This window comes from Acanthopagrus latus, chromosome 11 (genome assembly GCF_904848185.1).
Source record: "Acanthopagrus latus isolate v.2019 chromosome 11, fAcaLat1.1, whole genome shotgun sequence".
Classification (NCBI taxonomy): domain Eukaryota; kingdom Metazoa; phylum Chordata; class Actinopteri; order Spariformes; family Sparidae; genus Acanthopagrus; species Acanthopagrus latus.
In genome coordinates, this window is record NC_051049.1 from 22,313,113 (window position 1) to 22,325,639 (window position 12,527).

The 12,527-nt window shown below is 37.9% G+C and overlaps 1 protein-coding gene across 2 annotated transcripts in view; it reads right to left on the minus strand.

The window, feature by feature from the left end:
* LOC119029281 (E3 ubiquitin-protein ligase rnf213-alpha-like) overlaps nucleotides 1-12,527 on the minus strand; it is a 59,717-nt gene that overhangs the window by 34,062 nt on the left and 13,128 nt on the right. For both annotated transcript variants that reach the window (XM_037116000.1, XM_037116001.1), the window contains exons 17-28: nucleotides 12,238-12,427; nucleotides 11,863-12,036; nucleotides 10,957-11,109; nucleotides 9,089-9,708; nucleotides 8,663-8,822; nucleotides 8,368-8,585; nucleotides 7,822-7,959; nucleotides 6,627-6,782; nucleotides 5,182-6,463; nucleotides 4,405-4,589; nucleotides 4,085-4,240; nucleotides 110-3,676 (exon numbers count right to left, since the gene is read on the minus strand). In XM_037116000.1, the coding sequence (XP_036971895.1) occupies nucleotides 110-3,676; nucleotides 4,085-4,240; nucleotides 4,405-4,589; nucleotides 5,182-6,463; nucleotides 6,627-6,782; nucleotides 7,822-7,959; nucleotides 8,368-8,585; nucleotides 8,663-8,822; nucleotides 9,089-9,708; nucleotides 10,957-11,109; nucleotides 11,863-12,036; nucleotides 12,238-12,427 (6,999 nt within the window). The remainder of the gene's footprint in view (nucleotides 1-109; nucleotides 3,677-4,084; nucleotides 4,241-4,404; nucleotides 4,590-5,181; nucleotides 6,464-6,626; nucleotides 6,783-7,821; nucleotides 7,960-8,367; nucleotides 8,586-8,662; nucleotides 8,823-9,088; nucleotides 9,709-10,956; nucleotides 11,110-11,862; nucleotides 12,037-12,237; nucleotides 12,428-12,527) is intronic.

A 12,527-nucleotide genomic window follows, 5' to 3' on the forward strand; every position in this document is an offset into this window, starting at 1 on the left:
AATACTATGCAAGAATTTCTCATTTGCTATAACAAAAAGGACAGGCCACCCACATTATACTGTTACTTTGTTATGTTCTATCAATCTGTGATTTATAATGTAAAAGTACCTCAGTGAAGGAGAAGTGGGACTGTTCCAGTTGTTGTGTTTGATAGATAATGTAGTCTCCCAGTGACCTGTGCATTTCCTCTTTAACATATTCCTTTATGAAGTGTTCTCTTTCTTCATCAGGCAGTTTGGCTTTGTCCAAACGAACAACTGAGTCTGGAGTGGCACAGTTAAGCAGAATGCGTTTGGCTTTGTCCAGAATGGTCTGAGAATCTGTGTCAGCCTCTTGATTCTCTGTTACTTGCAGGATCACAGATGAGCATGTGTCTTCATGGTAGCCGATGAACACGTCACTTGGATCATATTGCTTTTTCATGGGATGTTGAATCCGTAAAGACACAAAATTATCAACCCATTCCTTTAGTTGTGCGGCAATGTTCTTCTGCTCATTTCTGAGAACAGTGTTGATGTCAAGGTAGTGTTTCTCCATCCTGTTAATCAGTGGGATTGGAAACTGCTCATAGACCACCTCTCGCTCTTCAATGACTATTAGCCTGAAGTTTTTGTGAACCCTGCATTTCACGCGATGTGTTCCTAATCCAAGATCAACATACTTTTGACCCCCTAGGGTCACATAGTATTGGTTGAGAGCATCATACAGACTTTCGTACAGATTCTGAAGGTTCAGAAGCAAAACTGTCTGTCCGGTCTCCATGCAAACCTTGACACGATTGATGTTCCTACAGATCTGCGTGTACTCCTGATCTTTTGGGAAACTAGACCCAAAGATGATCTGTGGATGGATTTGGTTCAAGGAGAATTTTTGTTGGAGAATCTGAAGGGCTGCATAGTTTTTTGTGAGAATTAAGAGGTAACGATTTGCATCAACTTGGCAAGCTGGAGAGATGCTTTGATTGACCAAATCATCGGTGGTGATGCTGGCATTTGCAAAGTCATCTCTGAGTTCATTGCTGAATATGCCCATCACATCCACAACGTCTTTTCCACTGAAGTTTCTCAGTACCGCTCCAGTGATTTCATCTGCAGTGGGTCTCTTATTAGTGATCTTGGTAATTGAAAATACCATTTTTATCAGACTATAGAAATCCCGCAGACCAAAGAAACCCTTGCCTTCTTTGCATACAGTGATATATGCTTTTGCAAAAGGCTCAAAGAGGTGTTTGATCTTTTCAAGAACAGTTTCTTCAGACGAACATATCCCTTCAGCACTTTTGACGAGCTCTTTCCGGTTCAGATCTCCACGGGACACAAAGATTCCACGATTCATCTTGGCAGGGTCAAGAGCCCAGTTGGAAATTCCAATGAAACCAACCTTTTTATGAGGTTGTGGCTCATCATCAACACAGCCCTCTTCCAACAATGGGTGCAGTGTTTTAAGTGGCATTTTAGGGGAGTCTTCAGCCAATCCGATCTCATCGAGGACAACTACTGAGATGTATTCATCCAAGTTTTTGCTTTTCTGAAAGCGGGCACACTGTTTGAAAGTGCTGATGATTCCATCGGGAGTTGAATGGGGGCTGCACTGAAAAGACACCAGATGTATCTGCTTCAGCCTTTTGTATAGTTCAGAATGTGAGGCAGGGCCCTGCATTGCATCTGCAACAAGGGTTTTGGACAATGATTTGGAGCTCCCTGGTTTCCCAACAATAAACAAGGGAATTCTTAGCTCAACACAGATCACCATCATGAAGAAATTTTCTTTCAAAGCTGCATTTCTGGCAATTGTTTTACCCATGGGAACACCATCAAGTAGTAGGTCCTGCATGAGTTGGATTTCCTGTAGTACCCTCTTAATGTTGTATTCAGAAGGAAGCAACTGGCTAATAGCTCTCCAGTATGACTTTTTGTCTTCCAAGCATGACTGATAGCACACTCCAGTGGCCATCAAGAGTGACCAGATTACTCTGTCACTGGCAGGTAGAAATCTGTCAGGCTGTTTTCTCTTGTGATCGAATTTGCTCAGTTCTGTTGCAAACATGGAATGATTTTTGTGGAACCACACAAACACGTTCATCCAACGTTCAACATCCCTCAAACTGACAAAGCTGCATTCATCTTTCCTCTCCCTCATGAATTTTTGTGATGATGACAACACCTGAGTTATGGTTGGAATATAATGCTTCTCAATCATGTTGGCCTTCACCTCTCTTTGCACCATCTGTTCAATGTACATTTTCTCTGTTGGGTCATTGAGCTGCCCAAAATCCCAAACAAGTGGAATCATGCTGGGGGGCAACTTATGAACACGATACACAAGCTGGCGTAGAGGGATGGAGCCAAGTTTGTCGTCAGTATCCTCAGCCCTGACCCGGTAGCCCAATCCAGATGCCTCTAATCTTTCAATCATCTTGTCTGTATGCTTCCTGTAGGGGTTACATGCAGCAACAATCTGTAGTCCTGTTTGAGAGCCAAGTTGTTGTCCCTGCACAGAGTGATCACAAAGGATCTCCTTGATGCTGCTGATGGCGCCTGTGGTGTTTGCCTCATCAAAGAAAAGAACTGAGTCAAATTTATGATTCTGTGTGTTGTTCCGTGCGAGAGTTTCTGCTTCCTTCACCTTCTCATGAAGAATTTCTGAAGTAGTTCCTCCATGAACCTTAACCAATTTCATGTTTTCTGCCAATGCTCCACACCTTTTCAATTCACACATGAACTTTATGAGCTTCGTCTTACCACATCCCGTCTCACCCATTATGATTACCGGGATGCCGCACCTGAATCTCATATGGATTGCCATCATTTTGAGAATATTATCAGTGGTCAGCTCATATGTTTCATCAGGGTCTGTTGGCCATTTGACGCCAAGCACACTGCACAGAGTCTCAATCTTGTCAGCTCGGGGCAGCTGATCAAAGTCCCTATTGAAAGGAACTCTCTGAAGTTTTAAGCCATTGTACAGCTGTCGAGTCATGATGTTTTGTTTTATCACTTCTCCTGTCAAGGGATTTATGGCATCAACTCTTTTCTGGTCATTGAGCTTCAGGTGAAACCCAATAAAAGTCATCGACATGTGGTCATCATTAAAAAAGATGTATGGATGTGGCTCAGATTCCCACCTCTTTCGAATGAGGAATGGTGCTAAATCTCCTCCATTAAATTCACTGTTGTCAATTTGTTGCCTCCCTGGGCTCTGGTCAGTGATGCATAATGATGGGGTTGCAAAGTCTTTGGACATCAAGATCATGAACTCAACCACAAAGTTTTTGAACCCACAGAGAGTGTCTCCAACCAACTCAACTTTGCAGAAATCTGAATTCTCACAGTCTTGCAACTGAAGATTAAGGAACCAGACAAAGTTGCGTAGCTCAGCCCATGATGGATCTATTATGCCACAGTGGATTAAAAGTATCTGAAGATACTCTGCATGTGTCCCCTCAATGCCCTGGTATGTGAAGTTGTCAAGATTGTTTTTGTTGTAAAAGCGTGTGAGGTACTGGAATGGTCTTTGATAAGTTTCACTCCGGAAACATTCGTCATCCATGAGGGGGTCATCGGTGTCCATGTCAGCATTTTCCACTCCTCTCATTTCCAAAGCCATAACCTCCTTTGGTGGACGACAATATACCTTTGGGAAAATGTCTACAAAAGCAAAGTTTTCTTTTCGCCCCTAGCAAAAGCAAAAATACACATAGATTTAAGTTTAGAATTAATTAATCAAGCTTATTCTCTCAGGCAAAGATCTCAAACCTATTTATTTCAGCAAAAATAACTGCACCTAAATCTCCTACCAGCTACTAATATCAGTTACTGTAATTACCTTTATAAACTATTTAGCAACTGCAACTGAAACAAAATGCCAAGTCTCTGAAAAGATGTGGTTGTATCAACCTAAATTGTATCGTACACAGGTAAACTTTAGTTATGTGAGAATCTGTGTTATAAAAAAAAAATGCCAAACAAAAATGCAACAATTGTAATATTTGTTTATATCAGTAATAAAATGAAATTGCTAGCATTGTGTAGTATGATTGATTGATGAAGATCAAAAATGCACAAACTGAACATCTGGACTTACAGATCCGGGGGGATATCTAGGTTGATTACTGGTTGATTCCAGTAACTCAATGATATACAAGTGTTTGTGGCTGCAGTGCCACACCCATCCATCTGAATCCATCAGGTACCGCAAAAAGAAAAGCTTGAATATGAATTCATTCAAGCCTTTTTGCACCTAGGTATTAAAAATCACTTTGTTAGAACAAATCTTAATGTTACTGGATAAAACAAACTTTGATCATTTTAAGGATTCTCTTTAGAACCACTTTGTTAAAAAATAAATAATAATAAATAATAATAAAGATCTTTTATCATCATGGTTATTTAAACATTGCTTACCGAGGATGTGACGTCAATGTGAAACACCTCGAGATCTTTTTGTTTTGGTGTGTCAAACAAAGACTGAAGAATTTTGTGATCATCAACCTCATGTTCAGTTAGTCTGATGCACTTCTTGAATGCAGTTCCTTGTTCAACACTTTTCTCCAGCTTTTCATACAATCTTTGGACATACAATGACTTGCCTAAAATGGACAATAACCATATATAATTTGGTGATTGAAATGATAGCATCAATAATAACTGAGTGGAATATGCTACAGTTCTATCTCTATAAATTACACATTCCCACAACATACAAAATGAGGTCAATTTAATTCTTGAGATCGTTTTCTAAATTATATAGGGTATAACTCATTTTAGTCAAAGATGCTAAACAATACCAACATCTGACAATGCTAGTACTTAGACTCACTTTGAAATATTAACTTTTTAAATACTGTATCCCCCGGGGTTACATAACCCAATATGCAGCATGCAAAATAACCGCATAACTCAATTTATCTCCAGCAGAAAACATTATCAGATGGATAAATCCTGATTGGGAATTAAAGGCAGAGTTGTGCAATAAACATTCTTAGAACTGCATAGAACATGATATCTCTCATGTTCAGATTCTCATTATGCGCTCTATAGAAATTGCTGTTGATACTTTGGAATGTTTTGTTGTTGCCATCTCTGCATAATTCCTTTACATAAGGCTGCCAAAGAAAGAATATTACAAAACTTAAAGTTAAATAATAAATATTATAAAATTACAGTTTATGTGAGACTTACCTACTCCCGCTCTCCTGGAAGTCACAATGCCAACAGAATGGCCACCTTTGAACATAGCATTCCTGTGGTCTGAGTGCACAGTGTAATGCTTGGACAAATACTTCTGGATACTTTCCAATGGCTCTTGAGTCACAAAGTCTCTTTTGAACTTACTGAATGCAGTAGGAATGTAAGTGTGCTCTCTCTCAGAGCTGCAAAAGATCACTAGCTTGTAATCATGTTTAAACTGGGAATGCAGTTTCTGAAAACACTTCTCCATTGCACAGCTCACAACATAGGTTAGTTGGTCTGCCCAAAGCATTGTGTAAATCTTCTGGCCAGTGTCACCTGGTGTGAGACATCTCCTCAGAAAAAGCTCTACTTGCTCATTAGATGTTGCAGGGGTACACAGGAGAACCTCATCATAACTTGGCAGTGGCTCATAATCACTGGTCATGTACACGCAGATACTTGAAGTTAGGACCTCTTCGTGTGGGCAAATTATGAGGTTAGGCTGGTTTGAGAGAAGGCGTTTTGGGAGCTCTCTCCTGGGTGTACTGTCTTTTGCATCTGAGAGCACTGGTTCTTCCCATTTATTTTCATTTTGGTTTTCTGTGACAGTCATCATTTTCAACAGATGCCCTAAACTTCTTACATCCAAAAGATCATGGAAAAATATTCCCTCATTGCTCATGTAACCATTCCACAACATTTCTAGTTCTTTCAAGCCCACCGTTTGGTCTTCATTGTCTGTTAGATCATCTGTTGTCAAATGACTCACATTAGCTGAAGACATATTGGTGTCATCCTGCCAAAGAAAGTGACTTTGAAACTGACCATCTTCATTAATCCTTTTCCCAGGCGCATATTGTTTGTGAAACCTTTCCCATGTGCTCCACACATCTGATGTTGTGCAGTTTGGTTGGATAAAAGAGAGCATCATCAGAGCTTTGTCATCTATTTCTATATTCACATTTGCCGGTGTTACAACACTGCAGAGGTAGAATATTTGTTCTGCTGTGAAGTAGTTTAAGTAGTAGTGATCAGATCTCTGTTTGTCCATGAAGTTTCGCCAGTCATCCAGAAACAACTCCATCTTCTTGGACAGTGCTCCAACTTCTTCAACTAGACTTCCACATATTTGGATGCGATACATGGTCTTGCAAAATTTGATTCCCATAATGACACATGGGTCACTCTGAGTTCTGCAATAAATCTTAGATTCCCAATACCTGAAGAGTGGGTTCCCTGCAGCATAAAGGTCTACAAATGCTTTGGTAAGTCTTTGGACGTTCTCAAAAACCTGCATGAGAAGAAGATGCATTGAGATCACAGTTATGGGAAATTAAAAAAGAATAATACAGTCATGCTTTTTAGATTGTATTCTTAAATAAATAAATTAACAAGACTTACAAAATTAATCTCTTTTCACAAAAACACAAAAATATACAATTTGTATACAACACCTCAATGAATCTCTCCACTGTGCTGTGATTTTGTTCCCCTCTTCCAGACATAAGCATAAGCTTATTTAGCAATTCTTTCAGGTCCTCATAGGTATATGTCTTGTTTTTCTCATGTCCATCCTGGATTTCCAGCATTAGGGAAGTCTCTAAAGTGAGCTACAGGGAAAGAGAAAGCAAACATCAATATGACAGGGATTACATTATTGTTTATTTTAAGTTCTTTGACTTAACTCGAATTACGACCACATAATCATATGCAAAGTCAAGTTGTCGAGCCTAGTCAGTCAACTTGCTGTCAACAATCATGTCTGCCCAAACTCACTCATGAAGTGAAGACTCTGAAGGAATATCAGAAAAGGTACTAAATGTTTTTCAAATGCTGTCAAGTATTGGTAATTTATAAAGAGACTTTTCTAAAACTCATGCAGTGTGCATTACTAACATGTATCTTGGCTAAACTGGTAATACCATTAACAACAGGGAGCTTTTATCTTTAAGGTTACATTTTTTTCACATACTTTCATCATAGGAAAACATGTTATCATCATATGCCCAGAAAAAAGAATACAGTTAAGAGGCAAGTGAGAATAAATCAGAGATGCAGCACTTTATATTGTGAGTCACTTGTGAAAAATTAAATGTTTAGACAAATATCGTCATTAAATTCTAGCATTGCAATAATAATCATGTACAATATAATCACTCATACAGTCAATAAGGTAAAAGTCAATGAGGGTCCTAGTTCTCCCTCTGTAGTCTAAAACTTTAATTAAAAGCTTGACATTGTGTAGACTTTTGGCTGAAATTGCAATTGGCTGTGTTTGGAATGACATCTAATTTCATACTGAATATTCAGCTAAAATCTAATTATGGGTACTGCAGAAAAGCACAAAATTTGTAGTCATTCTGTCTCAAAAGTGTTTTTTTTCAATAATCACAAGCAGATGGTAAACCCAAAAACAGTAAGCTATCATCACATGATACTTAAACTGTATCTGTAAAAAAAAACAAAACATATACTTATGTAAGAGGTTATAATTTGGGCAGCTGAGATGTGTTGACATGTTCATTTTTTTTTTTACAGTTTCTTTTAACACTGAAACTGAACTTGGTTATGGCGATACTTAAGAATAACTGTTACGATGATATTTGTCCAGTGTTGTCAAATTTGTTTCATGTTGTGCACTGAGCTTACCTTTTTCTGGTCTTGGGCCTTGATGGTGTATATTCCTCTCTCATTGATGGATGTTGCCAGGGACAGAGATGAAAATTCAACAGATCCATGGCTTACCTTCACAGTCTTAAACCATTCAAGGTGTCGTGCTGTATCCCTCTGAAATTAGGTACAAAATCAAAATGTTTAAACGTAAATCTGGACATTAACTAACTAATCATTTTTTGGTGTAGTTTCTTCAAATAGCATGTAATGCTAATAATAATAAATAAATAATAATAAATGAACAGTAGCCATTTATTTATTTTATGCATTTGAAAAAAACAGGATGTGGTATGCATAGCAAACTACGTAGCTAAGTTCCCATCAGAAAATAAACCTTTTCCCAAAAGATTTGCTTAAAACATTGAATGTGACTGTGCACTAATTAAAGAAAACCCTATCTTTTCACTTTGAAACTATTTGGTTTAGGTAATAAGACATCTTGGTAACTTTTGATTGAATGTGGTTTAATTGTAGAAGTAATTTACTTACAGTATGGTGGTGACATAAAGGATGGACTCTTACCAGCTTTGTTGGTAAATTGCTGTCACTTTTAAGTGCGTTCCACAATTTTGACAATGACTCTTTGAAGGCCTCAAAATCTGAGTCCTTCTTCAATCCATACAAGATGGATGAGAAACCAAGGACAGCATCATGAAAAAAGGCCACTCGATCCACATCCTGGTCATTTTCTCCAGCAGAGATGGATGCCAGGTCGACAAAGACTTTCAGCTCATTGATATCTGCAATTAAAAGTTCCTTAAGCCAATACTACGTCTTTTCTACGGTATGAGATAACAAAAATTGCTATTTACTTTACCTTCAAGTGCCTCTTTAACCCACAGGACAAACTCTAGGCTCCAACTGAGTTCCTGAAGACATTCCTTGCCATCATTAGTAATGTCCATCAGAATATCTTTGGTTTTCATGAGGTCATCATCTATGTAATTCAAGCAGTTTTTCTTGAAGTCGCCCTGAGTCTGAAAAAATTATCAAATTGTTGAGTGTGTGATTTGTGATTCCAAAAGTCTGTTTTATTCAGTTATCTTTTCAGTTTTGTTAAACCCTTATTTAGATAATCTACTGTGGATTGTGGGTGAATACATAATACAATTCATAGTATAAGATCAAACTAGTCTTTGTAAGAATAATGAAGTTTTCTGGTCATGTTTTCTGGTGAAGTAACTGGTGACATTTTTTAGGGATAAAGCTGCACCTCCTAACTTTACATGATTGGGAAACATACCATTTGCAGCAATTTCTCCAGTTCGTTGAAGTCTCCTTCTGGGCATATTGTGTTCCTGATGACCATGATGATTTTGGCAGACTCTATTGCTAGATGAAGACCATGGTACTGTTGAATCTGGTGAATCCTTCGTTTGATCCATTTTCTGTTATCAGATGGATCTGTTTTGCACATGATGTCCAGTTCTTTCTGCAAGTCTTCATATTTTCGTCCACAGTAGGCAAAAATGCTGTCTATGTCCTCTAACAACAGTTCCCCACTCTTTAGACCATCATAAAGCCCTTTGTATTTGCTGTAGCAACTCTGGAATACTTTACTGTAGACCAGGTCGAGTGTGTAGATTTCCTTATTTCCATCAAGCTCTTCAGTGTCATCTGCATCACGGTGGTCTATTGACAGCTCTTCTACTTGTTGTGTCCAGCACTTTTTGAAGATTGTGCTGTCTTTAACAGCATGCAGTTTTGAAGCCATTTGGCGAGTGGCATCACAAAGATTGAAATAAGTGACTTGCCCAGGTGCAGAAGAGGTTTGTCCATCAAGAGTGTGAACCTTCATAAATTCATTCAGGTTCATCATCTCAATGTTCAGATCAAGTTTTTTGTCCAACCCCTTGAAATCAACTGTGGATCAAAAGGATAAATATTAATATTGTACAGTCCTGTTCAAAGTTTACATACACTTGTAATGAACATGTATATCATGGAAGTTCCGATGATTTCTACAACTCTCATTTTTCTTATGGAGTGAGAGGGACACAAACTACGTTGTCCCTAAAAACATTAATGAAGTTTGGTTCAATACTAAATTTATTACAGGTCTTCTAAAAATGGGATCAAATCTGCTGGCTCAAAAATATACAAAATCAAACTGAATGATTAATTTCGGTGATTAGAAAATTGGGTCAATAAAATTTTCTTTGTAGGATGGTCTCTTAACTAGTTTGAATGATTCTGATTGATAACAGCTGGTGTCTTTCAGGGCCCATTTAAATAAGGCTTGTTTGATACACTAGTTGGCATGTTTCTGCTAACATCAAAGAGTAAGCGATACTTAAACTTTCGGATAAAGCACCTCAGGTTGCCTCGCTTTGCCTCACATGTTCACACTGACAGTTAACTACAAACATACATGTAAATTGCCCATCTGTATAAGAGGCAATAACCAGTCAATTGTCTGTATCTGTACAGACTAAAAAAAACACAAAGTACTAATGATGTAAGGCATGCCACAGTAAACTATGGTATTCTCACCAGCATCTCACTACCCAATGTGTCAGTCAATTCTTTTGTAAAGAACACATTCCTTGTGTTTTAACACAAAGCTCACCAGGACAGATTCTCACTTGGAGCACACTTCCTATGTAGAATATGCTACCCATAACCATGCAGCTGGTGAGCACTAGTTAAGAGCTTGTAATGCTTGTTCTTACTTTGCCTGGCCGAGCTATGTCTGTCCCTAGATCATTTCCTTCTTGCTGCATGATTGAAAGACTAGTGAACATTAACCAAACAATACAATACAAATATTAAATGCAAACACCTCACCAACATTCTGTAGTTTAAAAGATCAACAACAGACATGGCTGTGGCAGCAGAACATAACTGGACTTGGTTTTTTATTTGAACCTTTCCTAGATAAAGGGGGAGGTGTTTTACACCACTTTAGATCCAATCATTTGAATTATCCTCTTTTAAGGGCTTCACACTTTTCTTTTCATTTGAATCATGGACCAGCAATTCTTCAGTCTATGTACCAAATATAATTCTGCAAGAAATTACAAAACATATTTCATGATAATATGGAGTGTCTATATTCTAAGACTAAATTTCTGACATCACTTTCGCTCTCAGTGTATCAGCACTTCCTACCTTCAACATGCGCTGGAAGCTCCCGGCAGATTTGTAGAAGATCCTTGACCAGCTCCTTCTCTCCAAGGACAGCTGTTACCTCTTCTTTCCTTAGTTTCAGTAATGTCATCATGTTCCCGTCATCTTTACAACGTCCATCGTCACAGAGGCCATCTAGAAGAACATAAACACTTAGATGAACTACAGAAACAAATGACAACTGTGAATGTCAACAGAGAAAGCAGCCATTTTGTGACAAGTAGTTTGTGTTCCACTCATTACATCACAGAAAAATGAGAACTGTAAAAATCATTGGAACTCAAGCCATACTGTGTATACACATACAATAAATTGTAAAAATGTAAACATGACATTTTGGAGCTCAAAAAGTTAAAATGAAGTAATCTAAGAGGTCCAGGGGGGATGTCGATCCTAGGTGGAACTTTTAAAACTAATATATTGAAATTGCTTAAGCAGCCTGATTCATGTACTGTTTTTATTTTCAAGATTAATTTACTGATGGATGACTCTCTAAAAGTTCAAAAAAGGCCGTAAATGATGGCAGATACTACTATCAATTTTATTTTTATACTCTAGAGGAGTTATTGGTTCACAAATGTATGAATGTTCCTCTTGAATAATACCATTTCTTTTACAGCTATTAGGCGGTAGAGGGCCCTGTTTTGAGAGAATACATCTATTTGGTTAAAGTCTATGGCCCAAACAATGACAACTCCTCATTTTTTCAAAAATCTATTTTATTGATTGCCTTCCTGACAGTTAAAGTCAGAATTTACTGTTCCTGTGTCATGTCATGGTTGCATATGCAACCACCTGGAGTAAGAATTAGTAAAAGAAGAAGAAATATAAACTCAAGAGAGAGGGGTTTCAGGAGAAAGAGCAACAAAAATATATATGCATACTCACCTATCTTCAGCAAATCAACAAATACATCTTCTCTCTTGACAATTTGATTTAATGTTTTGATTTGGATATCGCCACTCAGGAACTTGTTTGCCACAGATCTGAATGTTGAACTTGCCAGAGTTATCTTTGTTTGTGCTTCCTCTGACAATTTGTTGATTAGTTTTTGTCTTGCACCTGGAAAAAAGGTGTAACAAACCCAACTTGAGATAAACCCCAAAAAACCCACTGCCAACCAGCCTTGACCTAGTTTCTTTAATGATCACTTTCTCTCTCACTCACACACACACACACACACTATAATAATATGATGCAATATTTCTATAATAAAGCAGATCCCCAATCATTCTTGTAATATTAAATGTTACAGGTACTTACCTGTCATTTGAAAGACAGTTTTTGACATGAGCCAATTCAAAATGTGTTCAAGTACCAAGTCCTCTGCCTCAATGTCTTTTCCATTAACATCTGAGGGCCATGTCCTCAGAACAACAACAGACATCAGCTTCTCAAACTTTGTGATATCATGTTCCTTCAGAAGAGTTGAGATGGCTCTGCCAGACTTATCCTGATCAGAAAACAATCATGAAAAATAAAATCATTGCAAAACATATTACAAGTATTTGTCATTGAGAGCTCAAACTCTTGTATATAAGAGGGATCTGTTG